The 21,096-nt window shown below is 44.9% G+C and overlaps 1 protein-coding gene across 1 annotated transcript in view; it reads left to right on the top strand.

The window, feature by feature from the left end:
* Positions 1–20,808, top strand: part of IGSF21 (immunoglobin superfamily member 21) — a 241,042-nt gene extending 220,234 nt beyond the window's left edge. Inside the window, exons 9-12 of the mRNA XM_007935632.2 lie at positions 18,172–18,257; positions 18,815–19,007; positions 19,344–19,382; positions 20,735–20,808. Coding sequence (XP_007933823.2) covers positions 18,172–18,257; positions 18,815–19,007; positions 19,344–19,382; positions 20,735–20,808 — 392 coding nt within the window. The remainder of the gene's footprint in view (positions 1–18,171; positions 18,258–18,814; positions 19,008–19,343; positions 19,383–20,734) is intronic.
* Positions 20,809–21,096: the final 288 nt, after the last annotated feature.

Raw genomic sequence — 21,096 nt, forward strand, 5'->3', positions numbered from 1 at the left:
CCCAGCCACTCAAGCAGGCCCAGCCAAGTTGATATACAAACATAACCACCACAGCTTGTGTCAGGTGCACTTTAGTCTTCAAGGAGACATCTTTGCTCTTCATCACTTGAAAGAGGTCTTTTGTAGCAGATTTTCCCAATGCAATACACTGTCTGATGTCTTGACTGGTGCTTCCATTGGTGTTGATTGTGGAACCAAGTAATATGAAATCTTTGACAACTTCAGTCTTTTCTCCATTTACCCTGATGCTGCTTATTGGTCCAGTTGTGAGGATTTTTGTTTTCTTTATGTTTAGATGTAATCCGTACTGTAGACTGTAGTCTTTAATCTTCCTCAGTATTTGCTTCAAGTCATCTTCACTTTTGACAAAGTTGTGTCATCTGTATATCTCAGGTTGTTGATGAGTCTTCCTCCCATCCAGATGCCATGCTGTTCTTTGTATAGCCCAGCTTCTTGAACTATTTCCTCAGCATACAGATTGAGTAAGTATGGTGAAAGGATACAGTCCTGACACACTCCCTTCCTAATGTAAACCATGCAGTACCCCCTTGTTCTGTATGAACAACAGCCTCGTGGTCTATATACAGGTTCCTCACGAGACAATTAAGTGTTCTGGAATTCCCATTATTCTTGATGTTATCCATAATTTGTTATGATGCACACAATCATATGCTTTTGCTTAGTCAATAAAACACAAGTAAACATCTTTCTGGTGTCCTTTGCTTTCAGCCAAGATCCATCTGACATCAGCAATGATATCCCTCATTCCACGTCCTCTTCTGAATCCAGTTTGCAGTTCTGGAAGTTCTCTGCACTGTTGCACCTATTTTTGAATTATCTTCAGTAATATTTTACTTGCATGTGATATTAATGATATTGTTTGATAATTTTTACATCCTGTTGGATCATCTTTCTTTGGAATGGGTACAAATATGGATCTCTTCCTGTCAGTTGGCCAGGTAGCTGTCTTCCAAATCTCTTCGCATAGATGAGTGAGTGCCTTCAGCATAGCATCCATTTGTTGAAATATCTCAATGGGTATTCATTCCATCAATTCCTGGAACCTTGTTTTTTGCCAATTCCTTCAGTGTAGCCTCAACTTCTTCCTTCAATACCATTGGTTCTGATCATATTCCATCTCCTGAAATAGATGAACATCGACCAATTCTTTTTGGTACAGTGACTCTGTGTATTCTTTCCATCTTCTTTTGATGCTTCCTGCATCATTCAATATATTGTGCATAGAATATTTTAATAGTGCAACTCGAGGCTTGAGTTTTTTCTTCAGTTCTTTCAGCTTGAGGAATGACAAATGTGCTTTTCCCTTTTGCTTTTCTAACTCCATGTCTTTGCACATATCAGTATAATAATTGACTTTGTCTTCTTGAACTGCTCTTTGAAATCTTCTGTTCACCTCTTTGATCTTGTCATTTGTTCCATTTGCTTTAGCTACTCTCTGTTCAAGGGTAAGTTTCAGAGTCTCTTCTGACATCCGTTTTGGTCTTTTCTTCCTTTCCTGTCTTTTTAAAGACTTTTTGCTTTCTTCATGGATGATGTTCTTGATGTCATCCCACAGTTCCTCTAGTTTTTGATCATTGGTGTTCAATGCAGCAAATCTGTTCTTTAGATGGTCTCTAGATTCAGGAAGGATACAATCAAGATTCTATTTTGGCTCTTGTGGACTTTTTAAAATCATCTTCAGCTTCAACTTGAACTTGCATGAGTACTTGATGGTCTGTTCCACACTCAGCTCCTGGCCTTGTTTTGCCTGAAGATATTAGATTCTCCATTGCCTCTTTCCACAGATGTAGTCAATCTGATTCCTGTGTATTCCATAAATGTGTACAGCCACTGTTCATGTTGTTGAAAAAAGGTATTCACAATGAATAAGTCATTGGTCTTGCAAAATTCTATCATGTGATCTCCAGTGTCATTTCTGTCACCAAGACCATATTTTCCAGCTACCTGATGCTTCTTCTTTGTTTTCACCTTTTCCATTCCAATCATCAGTAATAATCAACAAATCTTGATTGCATGTTTGGTCAATTTCAGACTGCAGAAGTTGGTAAAAAAAATCTTCAATTTCCTCATATTTGGCTTTGGTGGTTGGTGCATAAATTTGAATAATAGTAGTGTTAAATGGTCTTCCTTGTAGCCCTATGGATATTATGCTATCATTGACAGCATTGTACTTCAGGATAGCTCTTGAAACATTGTTTGTGATGATGAATGCCATGCCATTCCTCTTCAATTTATCATTCCTGGCATAGTAGATCATATGGTTGTCTGATTCAAAATGGCCAAAACCAGTCCATTTTAGCTAGCTAATGCCTAGGATCTTGATCTTTATGCATTCCATTTCATTTTTTGACAACTTCCAATTTTCCTAGATTCATAGTTTGTACATTCCATGTTCCAATTATCAATGCACATTTGCAGCTGTTTCTTCTCATTTTGAGTTGTGCCACATCAGCAAATGGAGGTCCCGAAAGCTTTACTCCATTCACCTCACTAAGGTGGACTCTACTCTGAGGAGGCAGCTCTTCCCCAGTCATATTTTGAGTGCCTTCCTACCCAAGGGGCTCATCTTCTGGCACTATATCAAACAATGTTTCAGGGTTATTCATGAAGTTTTCCACATACGGTCTTTTACTGCTATTCATAAGGTTTTCACTGGCCAATTCTTCAAGAAGCCCCTTCCTTCTTCCGAGTCTGTCTTAGTCTGGAAGCTCCACTGAAACCTGTCCACCATGGGTGACCCTGCTGATATTTGAAATACCAGTGGCATAGCCTGTAGCCTCACAGCAACCCCCAAGCCACCCCAGTATGACAAACTGTCAGATAAGTGGTGGAATATTTATTGAGTGTCTGCTATATACCATAAGGATGCCTGGTGGCACAGTGATTAAGTGCTCAGCTGCTAAGTAAAAGGTTGGTTTGAACCCACTAGCCCCTCTGCAGGAGAAAGATGTGGCCACCTGCTTCTGTAAAGATTACAGCCTTAGAAAATCTATTGGGAGGTTTTACTCTCTTCTGTGGGGTTGCTGTGAGTTGAAATCAACTCGACAGTAATGAGTTTGGTGGGTTTTTTTTCCCCCACTATATATCATGGCAAGTGCTTTTCTCATATGACCTCTGCTTAACAATATCTCTCAGAAAGATCAGCACAAGGCCAGTCCCCATGAGGCGGAGGTTAAAGATGTCCCAAATGTCCAAACTACCGTACCACTCCATCATTTCAGACATTAACTCCTCCTCCTCCTCCCAGTAATTTCCCATCTTAGGGTTCTGTATTTCGCTATAATGCCTCACAGAACTCATAGATACCCAAGGGTTCGTCTCATGTAGTAGTGGTGGAGGCTGGCAAGTCCCAGGTCAGTAAGTAGGTCTGGAGGATCCTGCCAATTCTCAGGGTTTGATGAACCTCGATCAGCAGATCAGATGATGGCTACTGTCCCAAATCCAGGGGTGAGATGAGGATGAGCCAAGACACAAAACTGGAGCAAGAGGAGGGTGAATCTTCCCAGGAGATTCGTAGGTATACCTTCAAGGAAGCTAAGGATGGTGATTTGAATTATACCCTCCAGCAAGGCAGGGCTCAAGATACATTCCACCTGTGTTGTCCCAATAGAAATAACCTAAATCCCATCACAGAGTTGATTGCCAGTCATTATAGGGAATGACTACTACCAGCTGCCCAGCCAAGTTGATACCTGACCTTAACTACCACACTACCCCAAACAGGCATGGATAATGGGATTTACAAAACATCACAGAATGGAGTACAATGGCTAGAAGGGCCACATCAAGCAATTCACCGCAACCTCTTTGGATCCTCACAATAACCAATGAGGTCCAAAAAACAACTCACTGCCGTTGAGTCAGATCCAACTCATAGAGACCCCTCCTTGGGTTTCTGAGGTGGTATCACTACAGAAGTAGCTTGCCCTGTCTTCTTTCTGAAGAGTGGCTGGTGGATTTGAACTGTCAGCCTTCTGGTTAGTAGTCAAATGCCTTAGGCACTATGCCACCAGCGCTCCTAACCAATGAGGTCGGCACTATTGTTATCCCATATCACAGATGAGGAAACTGAGCCCAAAGAGATTAAGTAAATTGCCCAAGGTAAGTGGGAGAGGATTCAAAAGCAGGCAGTGTGGCTCCAGAATCTGTTAAACTGTGTTTCTGCACAACATCCATTTGTCAAGGGAACCAGTCCCCTGAGTACAATTCATTCATCACACAGATATACCACAAGCACTCTCTAAGGCCAAAGACTGTGCTAGACACCAGGACCTTCTCAACCCAAATCCTACACCTTCTCAGCCTCACTTTACCAGGTCCTCACCCATCTCTCAGCAACACTTCTCATCCATCCTATTGTTTCTTCTTGCCTTGGAGCCTTCCCATCCTCATGATACAATTTGCTCCTGGGGTTGGAGGCAGACCAGACTTAACCCCTCATCTGGCTGCTGCCCCCATGAAAATTGCCCCTGCCTCTCTTGTTAACACGTTAGCTCCCATGGGATGCCTTTCCTGCCTACCCCCACTGAAGATGAGAGATCAGACAAGGAATTCACAACACCTGGTGAGAGGTGAGCTGCAGCTCATGTCTCCTAACAATGGGTGGCAGCCAGGGACCTTTTTCTTCCATCCTACCCTCCACCACAAGACAGATTAAAGCACTTCCTGCCCTGCCCCTGATCCCAGATGGCTTGGTTAACTGGAGCTCTTCCTCTCCCCCCAGCCCACCTTCATTAAAGCGAAGAATAGAAAGATTCACTCACAGGCAGTGGCCATGGACAGAAGGAAGGATATGTACACACAGGGAACAAGGGGACACAGCAGGTACACATGAGTGAAGTGGGCGAATTGGGTGGGTGAGTACGGAGACCCCTGGGCTGACTTCACACCCTACCTCTGCTGTTGTAAGTTGGTGAGATCTCAGGCATTATATGTCTCTGAGCCTTGGTTTTTTGACCTGTTGAATAGGGAGAATGATAGTAACAGCACAAATGTTTTGAGCATATGCTAGAAACCAGGCTCTGTATGAGGTACTTTTCTCACAAGATCTTCTTGAAACTTTGCAAAGACCCTGTGAGGTGCCTGAGAGACACTATCATTATTCTTATTTTATGGATGAGGGTTCTGACATTTAGAGTAACTTTTCCAGATCTGTCTGACTTTAGAGTTCTTAACCACTGTGCTTTCCAGCCCACCTTGTGGGACTGTGGCGAGGATGCATTGAAGGAGTAGGTGTGAACAGTGGGGAGTGCTGTGAGCCACAGGGATCTTAAGTGTATGCACTTCACATGATCAGGGCACCCGATTCTGTCCACATGTTATTATTACCCTGCACTCTGGTCATGGGTGGGAACAGCAGGATGGATAAGGTGACCTTGAGGGACAGAAAACAATCATCTGCCCAGGACTTTGAAGGTCAGGCTGATGAGGTTTAGGCATATCTCCCTGCAATAGGCCTTTGCTCCTACCGTTCCCTCTGCCTAAGCTGCCCTTCCCAGCTCAAGTGCCACCCTTCCCAGCTCAAAAGGCTTCTCTGACTCTCCTTCAACTCTTCCAGCTGAAAATCCCTCTGCTGTACTCCCATCTTACTGGGTTTGCACCTTTCTTGTGACCCAGACCACAGATATCTGCTGGTCCTGGAACTTATGCCCTTGCTAATGTGAGTTCTAATCCCCTACCTGTTTGCTGGATGATGTTGAACCAATACAAGCCTGGGTTTTACATCTGTAAAATAAAGATGGTAACAGAAGAAATTCGAACATAACGTTGTTTTCCTACCCAAGATCTACCCATGCTTACTTTCCTCCCTTCCTTTACAAAGAATGGACTGGCCCTGCTCCCATGATGCCAACTCTCTCCACCTGTCCATTGAATCCCAGCCCCTGTCAGTGACTCTGCTCCTAAAGTTCTCATCTCTCCTTGAATTTTCAGTTTCCACCTCTCTGCTGGATCATTCCTGTCATCATACTATTGCTCATCTCATTAAATCTGCCCTTGACTCCATAGCCCCGTCTGGAGATGGTCCCATTTTTCTATGCCTTAATAAAGAGGCAGTTCCTACCATTATTGCTTGAACCCATGGCAATCAGGCAGTCAGTCTTTCCCCACCACTTCAACTGTTCTTGTCAAAGTCACCAGTGGCCTCCATGTTTCCAGATCCAGTGGTCAAGTTCTTAGTCCTCATCTTATCTGACCAGTTAGCAGCATCTGACACAGTTGATCATTCCTTTCTTCTTGAAACATTTTTTTTTTTTTTTTCTCCTTTGACTGCCAAGTCACCTCTATCTCTTGGCCTCCCTCTATCTCCTTTTCCATTTCCTTTGCTGCCCCTTTCTCCTCTGTGACCTCAATTGGACTCAGCCCTTGGATCTTTCCTGTCCTCTCTCCACATTCATTCCTTGGTCATCTCAACCAGTCCCATGGCTTTAAAAACTCTCTATCTACTAATGGCTCCTACTTTTGTGTCTTTAGCCAGGACTGCTCCCCTGAGCCTCAAACCCATTTACCTCTTTTGTTATGACAAATACAGATTCCCTCTCAGCTGCTAGCTGAAAGGTTGAAGATTTAAGTCCATCCAGAAGAGGCTTGGAAGAAAGTCCTGGAAATTTACTTCCAAAAATAATCAGCCATTAAAACCCTATGGAGCACAGTTCTAATGTGACATACATGGGGTCTCCACAAGTTGGAACTGACTCAACAGCAACTGGTTTGGTTTTATGACATCTGTACTTGGCTATCATTAATATAACATACAAGCAAAATTTTGCTGAAAATAATTCAAAAATGGTTGCAGTAGTATAGTACAGGGAACTGCCAGAAATTCAAGCTGGATTCAGAAGAGGATGTACAAAAAAGGGTATTATTGCTGATGTTAGATGGATCTTGGGTGAAAGCAAGGAATACCAGAAGGATGGTTACTTGTGTTTTGTTGACTATGCAAAAGCATTTGACTGTGAAGATCGTAACAAATTATAGTTAACATTGCAATGAATGGGAATTCCAGAACACCTAATTGTGCTCATGAAGAACCTTTACATAGACCAAGAGGCAGTCGTTCAAACAGAACAAAGGTATACTGCATGTTTTAAAATCAGGAAGGGTGTGCATCAGGGTTGTATCCTTTCACGATATTTGTTCTGAGTAAATAATCTGAGAAGCTGGATTATATGCAGAAGAACATGGTATCAGGATCAGAGGAAGATTCATTAACAACTTGTGGTATGCAGATGACCTAACCTTGCCTGCTGAAAATGAAAAAGACTTGAAGCACTTACTGATGAAGATCAAAGACTACAGCCTGCAGTATGGATTACACCTCAACATAAAGAAAACAGAAATCCTCACAGCTGGACAAATAAGCAACATCTTGATAAATAGAGAAAAGATTGAAGTTGTCAAGTATTTCATTTTACTTGGATCTGCAATCAATGTCCATGGAAGCAGCAGTCAAGAAATCAAAAGATGTATTGCACTGGGCAAATCTGCTGCAAAAGACCTCTTTAAAGGGTTTAAGAGCATAGATGTCACTTTGAAGACTAAGGGGTGCCTGACCCAAACCATGGTATTTTCAATAGCTTCATATACTTGTGAGAGCTTGACACTGAATAAGGAACGCTGCAGAAAAATCAATGTTTTTTAATTGTGGTGTTGTCAAAAGTATATTGAAGTACATGGACTGCTAGAAGAATAGATCAACCTGTCTTGGAGGAGGTACAGCCAGACTGTTCTTTAGAAGCTAGAATGGCCAGACTTTGTCTCTCATACTTTGGTGGTGTTGTCAGAAGGAACCAGTCCCTGGAGAAGATATCATGTTTTCCTACCCAGATCTACCCACACCTGCTTTTGTTCTTCCTTTACTGGGTAAAGTAGAGGGTCAGTGAAAAAGGGGAAGACCCTCAGCAGGATGGATTGACACAGTGGCTGCAATGATGGGCTCAAGGATGGCAAGGATTGTGAGGATGATGCAAGACTGAGAGTGTTTCATTCTGTTGTACATTGGGTGGCTATGAATCAGAACTGACTTGACCACCTAACAACAACAACAACAACAACATATTTGGATATCTGATAGGCCTCCAAGACCTAACACGTCGAAAACCAAATTTACCACCTGACTCCCACCCATGAACCTGCCTCTCCCCCAAGTTTCCCCATTTCAGTAGACAGCAACTCTGTTCTTCCCAATGATCGAGCCAAAAATCTTAGAGTCATCCACTTTTTATACTCTTTTCAGGTGGGTATCAATCCAAATCTACTCAACACTAATGAGGTTTCTCATGTCCCCTAAGTCATTATCAAGGTCAACTTCAGAATGTATCACAAATCTTCCCCTTCTCACAATTTCCTCTTCAACCACCCAGTCCAAGCACCATCAGCTCACACTTGGATTTTTATAACAGCATCCAGACTGCTCCTTCTGCTTTCACTTTTGCCCTATTCTGTTCTCCACTTTGATGGATCTTTTTTTTTTTTTTTTTTTTTTAGGATTTGGGTGAAGATTTACAGAGTAAATTCACTTTTCATACAGCAGTTCACATATACTTTGTCTCATGTCATTGACCAAAATTTACAATGCAGCAGCTCCCCTCCCACTTCCTCCCCATAGTTACCTCCTCCCAGTGTCCATCCCTTCATACTCTTCGAGAGGCCCATTGTCTGCCAACCCTGTATATGATCTTGGATACACTCTCCATTTAGACATACATAATTGTTTAGCTTGTTCACCCATCTATCCGTCCCTATACTCATGTTTGCTTTCATTGACAACTCAGTATTGTATTTACAAAGGGGTTCAAATTTGTTGTTTGTACTGCCCATGTAACTCTCTCTGTCTTTCTCATCCTCAATGCTGCCATATTGGTCACTCACATTTGGTACATTGCCCTTCTCTTCACCCAAATCAATATTTATCTCTATCTATCTAACAGCATTCCCTCCCCTTCCCTCCCACCCCTGGTAACCAACAAAGAAAATGTCCTCCAATATATAAACCTTTCCTTAACTTTCACAATAACGGACTAATACAATATTTGTCCTTTTGTGACTGACTTATTTCGCTCAGCATAATGTCCTCCAAGTTCATCCACGTTATGCGGTGTTTTGCAGATTCTACATTATTCTTTAGCGTTGCATAGTATTCCATTGTGTGAATGTACCAAAGTTTGGTTATCCATTCCTCAGTTGTTGGACATCTAGGTTGTTTCCAAGTTTTGGCTATTGTAAATAGTGCTGCGATGAACATCGGCGTGCATATATCTGTTCTTGTTATGGCTCTCACTTCTTTAGGGTATATACCTAGTAATGGGATGGCTGGGTCAAATGGTATTTGTATTTGATGGATCTTTTTAAAATACAAATCACATCATGACACATACCCCACACACACACACACACCCATCACAGTTGTAGACAAATAGTTTGATAAAACAGAACAGAGTTGGGAAACATACCCACACATAGAGTCAATTGATTTTGACAAAGACCCCAAGGCTATTCTTGATGTGGAAAGTGAAATCTTTAAAAAAAAAAAAAAAATGGTACTGGGATGACTGGATAAACATAAGGAGAAAATAAATCTTACACCACACACAAAAATTAATTTCAGATGAATCATAGGCCTATATGTAAAAGCTAGCATCATAAAGCTTCTGTAACAAAACATAAGAAAATATATTTGTGACATTGAGGTAGGCAAAATTTTCTTAGAGAGGTCATAAAAAAATACTAAATTAAAAACAAAAAACTGGTAAATTAGGCTTCATCCAAATTCAAATCTTCTGCTCATAAGAACACACCATTACAAAAATAAAGACAAACCACAGACTGAAAGAAATGCTCTCCAACATTTGTCTGACACAAGACATGTATCTAGAATATGTAAAGAACTCCTACAAATCAACAATAAAGAGACAACTCAATTTAAAAATATATATACAAATGATGAATAAGTGTACGAAATGTTCTTGACATCCTTTGTAATCAGAGAAATGAAAATTCAAACCTCAGTGGGATATCTTTTCACAACCACTAGAATAGCTAACCTTGCTTGCCGGATGTGAAGAGGACTTGAAGCACTTACTGATGAAGATCAAAGACTGTAGCCTTCAGTCTGGATTGCACCTCAACATAAAGAAAACAAAAGTCCTCACAACTGGACCGAGAAGCAACATCATGATAAATGGAGGAAAGATTGAAATTGTCAAGGATTTCATTTCACTTGGATCCACAGTCAACGCCCACAGAAGCAGCAGTCAGGAATTCAGACAACCTATAGTGAGGATGGCGCATGCCCGGGTTGTGTTTTGTTCTGTGGTACATAAGGCCGCTACGAGTTGGAACCAACTCAATGGCACCTAACAACAACAGAATATCTCTTCCTTATTAAAATTAACAGGACTGACAATAGCAGTTGTTGGCAAGAATGTAGAACAATCTGAACTCTCATACTTTGCTGGAGGGAGTATAAAAGAATACTGCTGCTGCTGTTAGGTGCTGTCAAGTCAAATCCGACTCATGGAAACCCCATGTAACAGAGTAGAACTGCCCCATAGGGTTCTCTTGGCTGTAATGTTTATGGGAGCAGATCGCCAGGTCTCCCAAGGAGGCACTGGGTGGATTTTAACTGTCAACCTTTTGATCAGCAGCCAAGCACTTAACCATTGCACCACCAGGGCTCCTGGCAGTTTCTTATAAAGTTAAAAATACCCCTATCTATGTACCTGGCAAATCCACTCCTAACTACCCAAGAGAACTGAAAACATATGGTCACAAAATGAATGTCCACAACAGCAGGTACTCATAATAACCAAACCCACTGCCGTGGAGTCGGATCTGACTCATAGTGACCCCTCCTTGGGTTTCTGAGGTGGTATCACTAAGGAAGTAGATTGCCCAACCTTCCTTCGGAGGAGTGGCTGGTGGGTTTGAACCACCAGCCTTCTGGTTACTAGTCAAATGCCTTAATCACTACACCATCAGAGCTCCTATAATAACCAAGAATCCTTACATAACCAACGGGCCCATCATTAAGAAAATGAATAAACAAATGTGTGGTATATTCATACAGTGAAATACTTCTCATCAATATAAGTGAATGAACTCCTGGTATGTGCAACAACATAGATGGATCTCACAAACATGTTGAGCCAAAGAAAGAACACATACCACAGACTCTGTGTATTGAAATTCTAGAAAAAAAGCAAAGCAAATCTCTGGTGATAGAAACCAGAGTAGTATTTACCTGTGGGAAGTAGAAATTGACTGGAAGGAGGCATGAGGGAACTTTCTGGAATGATGGAAATGCTCAATTTTAATTGGAATGGGAGGTTACACAGGTGCTTACAAATTATTAAAATTCATCAAATTGCACTTAAGAACAGTGCATTTCCCTGTATGTAAATTTTATCATAACTTAAAAGTATATGAAGAGGAAAAAAGAAAGTCCAATAGAATGCCATTTAAAATCAAATCCCAGTACCTCACCCCTTACCTTCTATAAGTCTCCCCACTGCTCAACCTGTTCCAGTCACAGCGCCCTCCTTACCTTTCCTTAAGCATGCCCAGCTCAGGCCCACCTCCAGGACTTTGCACTGGCTGGCCTTTCTTCTTAGAACAATCTTATCCCACATAGTCTTGGTTCCTCCTTCATTCAGGTCTCTGTTCAAATGTCTTCTACTCAGAGGGTCCTTCTGTGACTACTGTCTCTAAAGCAGTGCCCCTCAATCCCTATCTTGCTTTGTTTTCTTGCAGAGCCCTTATCGCCACCTGCCAGTATATTGCATATTACTTATGGTCTAGATTTCCCCCAGTAGAATTTCAGCTGCATATGACAGGACTTTGTTTTTCCTTATTCATATAGTACAGGATTTAGAACAATCCCAGACATAATACTTAATAAAATGTGTTTACTAATTAATACTTTTGGGGATGTGTGCAGATTAAATAAAACTGTGCAAAGTACTTAGTGACAGACAGAGTAAGTACCCAGTAAATATATGCTACTGTTATTACTCATCATGTATTTCCAACATTGCCCTACATAGTGACTGGCACCATGATTAGATTAGGTGCAGACTAAAGAACTAATGGATGAAGGAGATGAGTAGGTTGGCAAATGAGTGGATTAGCAGGTTTCTGGGTGGGTGTGTGAATGAATAGATGAATGACTGGATAGTTAGCTGGATGGCTGGATAGATGGATGGATGGATGAGTGGGTGGCTGGGTAAGTGGTTGTTTATTGAACACTCATAATTCCTTGGGGAAGCATGTTGTTGTTAGGTGCCGTCAAGTCGTTTCCAACATCCTTTGTAATCAGAGTGCCACCCTTTCATCCTATGCTTGAGGAAGCATATAGGAGCTTTTTTTTTTTTTTTTTTCCTGGATTTCTCAAGGCTATCCTTGCAGCAAGATGCTCAGGAAGGGTAAAGAGGATCTTTTATATGCTCAGGATCTTTTGCATCCCCCTGATCAGATGCACAGCACTTTACAGTTCTACTGGGTCTCATTGCTCTACCCCCAGAATAATTTCCGTAGCATCTCCTCAAGTAGGGTGGTAACCAACCTGTTCTCTCCATTTGACAGAAGAGGAAACTGAGGCCCAGGAAGTTGGAGTAACTCATCCAAGTCATGTAGCCGTAGGGTAAAGGGCAAGGCCTCCATCCTTGCTCTCTGGGCTCCTGTTCTTTCTATAAGTCCAGGGGTTGAGAGGTTGAGAAGAGTGAAAGCTCAGGGCTCAGAACATTCCTCTCAGGTACTCTCAGCAGTATGTTCAAGGAGCAGGCAAGGGAGGCCAGGATTTGGTTGTTAGGAGTTACTAATGGGCTTTCTGATGTGTTTGTTGGAAGTGTGGAAGGTGATAGTAGCTGGCCTGGCTTTGGGAAGCAGCATCTTGATACAGCAGAGAGGGAGGGAGTCAGGGGGGCCATTTGCTGCAAGGGAGCTTGTCCAGAGGCAGCTGCCAGGACAGAGCTTGGAGAACTGAGGCATACCAGGCCTGTTCCGTACCCCGCCGCTGCGCCCTTCTAGGTCAGCTCAGGAGCCACCAGGAACCACTCAGGGATGCCGGGGTGGCTGTCGGGGCTGCCCAGGTAGAAGGCATCCAGCTCTCCCTCTCTTCCGCCCCTGGGTCTCCAGCTTCCCTCTGAACACCCTGTTGTTGATAGTTATTGTTGAGTCAATTCCAATTCATGATGACCTGAAGTGTGCAGAGTAGAACTGCTCCATTGGGTTTTCAAGAGTGTGACCTTTTGGAAACAGATCCCTAGATCTGTCTGCCAAGGTGTCTCTGGGGGGGTTAGATCTGCCTGCCTTTCAGCGAGGAATCGAGTGCTTAACCCTTACATGCCATCAAGTACTGCTTCTGCTATTTGCTAGCTGTGTGACCTTGGAGAAGCCACTTCCCTCCCATAGCACCAGCTCTGTGGCCTGCAGAATGGATTTCCTGACAACCTGCCTTGTGAGCACCAGCCTGCGTGTGGCATTCCTCACAGGGGTCTAACACATGCTACCAGTGTCAGTTGCCTTCAAGTCAACTTCAACTCATGGCACCTCTGTGTGTCAGAGTAGAACTGACATAGCTTTCAATGGCTAATTTTTTGGAAGTACAGGCAGACCTCAGAGATACTGCAGGTTCGGTTCCAGACCACCTCAATAAAGTGAGTATTGCAATAAATAAAGCAAGTCACGGGAATTTCTGATTTCTCAGTGCACATTAAAGTTCTGTTTACACTGTGCTGTAGTCTATTGAGTGTGCAATGTTGTTGTTGTTGTTATGTGCCGTCAAGTCGGACCCAACACATAGCGACCCCTCCTTGGGTTTCTGAGGCGGTATCACTACGAAAGTAGATTACCCAACCTTCCTTCCGAGGAGTGGCTGGTGGGTTTGAACCGCCAGCCTTCTGGTTAGCAGTCAAGGGCCCTGGGCACTAAGTTTGAAACATTGTGTGAATTACCAAAACCTGACCTGGAGTCATGCAGTGAGCTCACGCTGTTGGAAAAATGGTGCCAATCGATTTGCTAGATGTAGGGCTGCCACAGACCTTCAATTTATAAAAAACGCAATGTCTGTGGAGTGCAATAAAATGAGGTATGCCTGTAGGTCACTAGGCCTTTTTTCTGAGACACTCCTTGCTTGACTTGAACCTCTAACCTTCAATAAACTGAAGTGCTAGCTGTTTTCATATAGGCAAACATATGCAAAATAAATGTCAGTACCCTCTCTCTTCAAGGCCAGCAGACCCAGGGCTAGGTGTAAAGGAAGTAGATGAGGACTTTAGAAAACTTGCTGTGTTTTGCCATCGAGTTGGATCTGACTCATAGATTGCCCAACCTTCTTTTCAAGGAGTGGCTGGTGGGTTTGAACTGCCAGCCTTCTGGTTAGCACTCAAATGCCTAGGCACTACACCACCAGAGCTCCTCTTAGAAAACTTGGAAATGAGGAATCTGACCTCTAAGTGGCAAGAAGTCTGCCCTTGTCCCCCAGGAGTCCACGCCCCCTGCTGGCCATAGTGGGAAGTGCCATCTTAGTAGGATTTTTAAGGACCTAAACTGGTAGCCCTCAGAAGGAAGGTTGGGCAATCTACTTCTGTAGTGATACCGCCTCAGAAACCCAAGGAGGGGTCGCTATGAGTCAGGTCTGACTCAATGGCACATAACAACAACAAACAACAAACCAATCAATTCCCAAGACACTCCTCAGAAGAAAGACTGGGCAATCTACTTCCACAGAGATATTGCCTGGGAAACCCAAGGAGGGGTCACTATGAGTCGAATGGACTCATCGACAGTGAGTTATTTTTAACAAACCAGGAGAACTCTCATGGCATAGTGCCTAAGGCATTTGACTGCTAACCAGAAGGTCGGTGGTTCAAACCCACCAGCCACTCCTCAGAAGGAAGACTGGGCAATCTACTTCCGTAGAGATACCCCCTCAGAAACCCAAGAAGGGATCTCTATGAGTCCGAATCAACTCAACAGTAGTGAGTTTCTTTGGTTTTGGTTTAAACAAACCAAGCAAAACCCGTTGCCATCAAGTTGATTCCAACTCATGATGACGCATGAGCAAAACCCAAACTCACTCCCATCGAGTCAATTTCAACTCATAGAAACCCCCGCTGGGTTTCTGAGGTGGTTAATATTTACAGAAATAGATTGCCCAGTCTTCCTTCCACAGAGTGGCTGGTGGGTTTTTGATTTAAACAAACCAAATCAAACCCATTGCCATCAACCTGATTCCAACTCGTGGTGAGTCATGTGTTACAGACCACAACTGAGCTCCATAGAGTTTTCTCATCTGTAACCTTTATGGAAGCAGATCACCAGCCCTGTCTTCTGTGGTATCACTGGGTCGGTTTGACCAGCTAAACTTTTGGTTGATAAACAAAAACAAACAAACAAAAAACCTCACTGCTGTCGAGTCAGATCTAATTTATAACGACCCCTCCTTGGGTTTCCGAGGTATATGTCTATGGAAATAGATTGCCCAATCTTCCTTCTGAGGAGTGGCTGTTGAGCACAAAACATTTATACCACCCAGGGAGCCTTCAAGGACATAAAGAGAAGATGAAATGATCCAGGGTCAGCCTGTCCTATGATAGTGCTTCCCGGCTGCAAACTGACCTACACAGCACCTGAGAGCTGATAAAGAAGTAGAGAAATGACTTGACCTCTCTGAACCTTGGTTTCCTTCTGGGGACAATGTCAAAGCATTGGAAAGTTAAATGAGATCATGCATAAGGACTAATGTAATGCCTGGCACTTAATAAGTGTCAGACGAGTGTAGCCACAAGCCTCCCATCTTCTGGCATTCCTAACAACCCAGTGTGGTGGGTAGGCAAGGGTTACTATAATTGCTCCCATTTTGCATTTGGGGAAAGCTAGGGGAAGTGACTCACCCAAGGGCACACAGAACAGACTAGAACTCCACTGGGGCCTCCCAGCCCAGTGCTCCTTCCACACCACCTGGCAGCTGCAGCAGCAGAAGCCGCCCTTGTGTTCCCTGTCATCATCGCCCCTCGATGCAGACCCAGATCTTCCTGTTCATGCTTCTCTCAGTCCCATGTGGCACTTCAGCTGTCTGGCTCGTGGCTTAATTAATAGTCCTGTGGTCTTGTTCTCAGAAAATGAAATTGGCAGAGCCTGAGAGACCACCCACATCTGCTGGCTGCCCTAGTTTTTGCACAGAGAGCTGAATGGGAAGGAGAGGCTTGGGGACCAGGGGAAGACAGCCTCAGGCCCTGGGGACAGAGCTGGCACCCTTGGAAGAGGTTCACAAGGAATGGCACAGAGTATGGCATTCATAATAGGACCCTAACACCCTATTCATGCCTAGGGAGCCCTCCATGGGGACCATGTTACCTTCCTGACCCATCACAAGCCCCCTCAGCCCGTGCTTCCTGCCACACTGGCCTCACTGCCACTCTGCCACCACACCTAGTGAATTCCCATCTCTGCCCTATGTCCAGTTCTCTCAGCCTGAGACCTTCCCCCTGCTCTACATCTCAGCTTAAACGCCTCTTCCTTGGAAGACATTTAAAGGCCACTAACTCACCTTTAGGAGCTCTGGTAGCATAGTGCCTAAGGCACTTGACTGCTAACCAGAAGGCTGGCGGTTCAAACCTACCAGCCACTCCTCAGAAGGAAGGTTGGGCAATCTACTTCCGTAGAGATACCACCGCGGAGGAGGGGTCGCTATGAGTTGGGGCTGACTTGATGGCACATAACAACAACTCACCTTTATTTTAATTCTCAGCATAATACTTAAGACTCTGGAATTTTCTTGTCGATTTATTTGTTTGCTCATTGAGTGTCTCCCCTACTGAAATGTAAACTCCACATTGGCAGGTATCTGTTCTTGGTCACTACTATACCCCCAGCCCCCCTCAATAATTATTTATTGATGACCAAAAAAACTAAACTCACTGGCGTCAAGTAAATCCCAACTCATAGCAACCCCTCCTTTGGTTTCCAAGGCAGTAGCCCTATGGAAGTAGATTGCCCAATCTTCCTCCTGAGGAGTGGCTTTATTGATGAGTGAATGAATAAATAGATGGATGGATGGATGGGTGAATATAAAGAAATGAACCCTGGTGTGAACATCAGGAAACACGTGTAATTGGCCCAGTGGGTGGCCTTAGTTTGCAGTGGTTGCTAATTGCTGTTGAGTCAGCTCTGACACACGATGACTTTATGTGTAACACAATGAAATGATACCTGGTCCTGCACCTGGTATGTTTGAGTCCAATGTTGTGGCTCTTGTTCTTAGGTAAACCTCTTCACTGTCCTGGGTTCTCCACTTCCCTGAAAGGTGAAGGCTGATCCAGTGGCTCCCCCACTGTCTCAGGTTCTTGTTCTCCCAAGCTCAGAGATATAAAGGGGCTTAAATAAGAAATGACATAAGGAAGTGAGGAAGTGAGTCAGGGAAGACAAAGGCTGAGCCCAAGGAAGAATATGGCATCCCCATACTTCGTCATTTTGTCCAGCCTGCCCTCCATTGATCCCACGCTCAGATTCCATAAAGGCCTTGTAGGGCAGATTAACCTGGCACAGGAGCACTGGACCAGGAGTCATGACACCCAAATTTTGGTCCCAGCTTTTCCTCACTGTGTGACTTTTGATAAGTCACTTTACTTCTCTGGGTTTCAGTTAACTCGGTTGTAAAAAGGGGATATTAATTAATGGCTGAGGGTTTTAGTGAAGGTGGGAGTTTTAGATGCTTAAACAGTTGAGGCTGCTGGAACAGGCTTCTCCCCACAAATTGTCACTCAGGTAGTGCCTCCCTTGGGCAAACTTCCTTCCCTAATTCCACTGTGCTTCTCTGATCTTGTCACTTGTCACATTGAGTTGTACTTGTCTGTTTGCTTATCTGCTGCCCCCTCTGATGGGCAAGTCTCCCAAAGGCAGGGATTGTGGGCTGTACACTATTGAATCCCCAGGTGCTAGATGAGGTCTGCCTCATTGCAGGGACTTGGGGAATGTGTGTGAGTGAATGTAGGCATGAATGAATATCCTAAGCAGCTGGTCCAAAGGATGCTGACTGCTACTCTGGAACTTTCTCTTCCATTCCCCTACCCCTTCTCTCATTGCTTAGCAACACCCCCGAAAACACACACACACACAACACATTTCTCTGACCTGACTCTCCTCTCTCTATAGTTGCCCCCAAAGGACCCAGAATTGTGATGACGCCCAGCAGAGCCCGGGTTGGGGACACAGTAAGAATTCTGGTCCATGGATTTCAGGTCAGCCTCTCTCTGAGCATCTGGGAGGGTGGTGGGAGGTGGGAGAGGCCCCAGCCAGGCACTGGCAACCCTGGCAGCACTCACCAAGGCCCTTCCCTTGATCTTCAAGCACAGTCAGCAGACCTCAGTCTCCAACTCTTGCATAATAGAGGAATTGGCTTCCAGGAGGAATGGCAAAGAGATGCATATGTGTTTCTGCCCACTCCTAAAGCTCACAGCTATTGTTGTTAGTTAGTTGCCCTCAAATGGATTCCGACTCATGGTGACCCCATGTGCGCAGAAAACTGCTCCATAGAGTTTTCAAAGCTGTGACCTTTTGGAAATAGATTGCCAGATCTGTCTTCTGAGGCGCCTCTGGGTTCAAACTGCCAACACAACTAATCCACACTAGACTCCTAGACATTCAGCCTGAAACTCCTCTATCCAGGGCTCTGAGCAGCCACCCCCAGCCTGTCAGATGAGAGGTCTTACCAGCCTGGCGGGCCCAGCCTCTGGCCCCTGTGTCCTGGCCGGCTGGCTCCTCCTGTGACTGGACTCTCCCCTGCTCTGGCCAACAGAACGAAGTCTTCCCAGAGCCCATGTTCACGTGGACGCGGGTCGGGAGCCGCCTCCTGGATGGCAGCACCGAGTTCGACGGGAAGGAGCTGGTGCTGGAGCGGGTCCCCGCCGAGCTCAACGGCTCCATGTACCGCTGCACGGCCCAGAACCCGCTAGGCTCCACGGACACGCACACTCGGCTCATCGTGTTTGGTACAGGCCAGCACCCCTGGCAGGAGGGAGCGACAAGGGCCACACCCCCTCAACTCCCCCTATAGGGAGGCATCATAGCTCAGTGAATATATATAGCTTTGGAGCCAGAGAGCTCTGGGCTCAGATCCCAGCTCTGCCACTTACTTAGCAGCTTGGCAACCTTAGGCAAATTGCCTAACTTCCCTCAACTTCTCCATCTGTAAAGTGGGACTGACACACCCCGGCCCACAGACTTGTTGTGTGGATGCCCTGAGACATTACATAGCAGGTGCTGGACAAAGGTTAGCTTCTAAATGCCATCCACTCTCTAGTTCACCTGTTGTTTCTTTTCAACAGAAAACCCAAATATCCCAAGAGGAACAGAGGACTCCAATGGTAAGTCTCCACTTGCAGGGCTTTTTCCATTAAAGTGAGTAATTTTCAAGACAGGCAGCCTAGTCTCCCAAACAGCCTGTCTGCATAATCTTATACCTCTTCCATGCCTTGAGCAGCCGATTATCCTCTAGTTGGGCAGAATCTGACCCTACAGAGGGTACAAAGGCCCAGAGATGGACACAAAAGCAATAAAGGGGGACCCAGTGCCCCATCTCTCAAAGTAGCTGGTGGCATGTCTAGGGACCATGTGTGCCCCCCCTCCCCCCAATTTATAATGACATCTTAGCCCAGAGAGCTTGGCCGCCCTCACCTCGAGAGGTCATGTCCAGCTGGCTTGTCCTGGGGCCCTGGCCCATTCACTCAGCAGGATTTTGGGAATGTAGATGCCTCAGCTGGGACCCCGTATGTCACCCTCACACACAGTTGAGTAGTCCCTGCAGAACCCAGATGCTACTCCTTAACTCACCACCCACTCCCCTCCCCACACCAAGCTCCTCTCATAGTTCACAACAGAGGTTCCTACTAAGGCTCCCTGCTGGAGGGTTGACCACCAGGAAGCCTGACCTTGGCCCAACAGGCCTGGGGCAGGGAAGGTGTCACAGACACTTAGATGGGAAAAGTAAGGTCAGAGACATGGGCCTTGGCTACCAGGAGAGACTGTCTGGGGTACATGAAGAGAAGCTAGAGCCTGGAGTCTAGGAGAACTCCCAGATAGATTCCCCTTGTCCAAAACTGTGAAAGAATATTCTGCCAGAATAGTCGGTCATTATGGCAGAAAGGAATCAGCTAAGCAACAAGTAGGGTGAGTCGAGACCAAATGGAAATGAAATAGCTTGAAGTCAGAAAGATTTTACAAAAAATATTTCTAATCCTCAAAACCCCATTGAAAAGGATTCAGTACTATCCCCATTTCACAGATGAGGAAAGTGAGGCTCATAGAGGTTTAGCAGGGTGGTAAGCATATATACCCTGGGGACGGGCCCCCTGCATTCAGTCCTGGCTGTGTCACTTACATGCCCTATGTAAGCCACTGAGTAAGTCACTCAACTCTGTGCCTCTATTTCCACGTCTGCAAAGTGGATGTAATAATATCTACCTCAGAAGGCTGTTGTGAGGAGTAAATGAACACTTAGAATAATCCCGGGCCCATAAGTCACTCTAATGAGCTATGGCTGTTGTTGTGATTACGGGTTTTGCCCAAGGTCACCAGCTAGTAACTGATGCTGAAGTGAGGCTTTTAACTGTGGACCCTTGAGATTCTGCCGCCCTCAGGCTCCACCCACCACCACACCCCCATAAAGCGAACAGGGCGGGTCTCAGGCTCTGACACTGCCTCCCTGTGCCTGGCCCAGGTTCCACATCTGGCCCTGCTGGTGTCCGGCTCACCCTGGTGCTCGCCCTAACAGTGGTCCTGGAGCTGACGTGAAGGCTGGGCACCCCACCACTCCATCCGGCACTGACATCTCTGTGATCGGTTTTCATTTCTTTTCTAAACGATTTCCAAGTCTTGTTCTCAGTCTCTTTCTGTCTGTGTCTTGGCTTCTTCAGTCGGTTTAATTAAAACAAACAGAACAATTTTCCCCATCTCGGTTTGTGGCTCTGTATTCTTCATTTGTTAGGGAGCAGCAACAGGGAACCTCCTGCCGTCCAAGACTGGGGCAGAGGAGGGGTGGCCGAGTAAGTGGAAGACATAGCTCCTTCCTGGATAGCAGTG

Source organism: Orycteropus afer, unplaced genomic scaffold, assembly GCF_000298275.1.
Source record: "Orycteropus afer afer isolate SDZICR_OR568_19922 unplaced genomic scaffold, OryAfe1.0 scaffold00031, whole genome shotgun sequence".
Lineage (NCBI taxonomy): Eukaryota > Metazoa > Chordata > Mammalia > Tubulidentata > Orycteropodidae > Orycteropus > Orycteropus afer.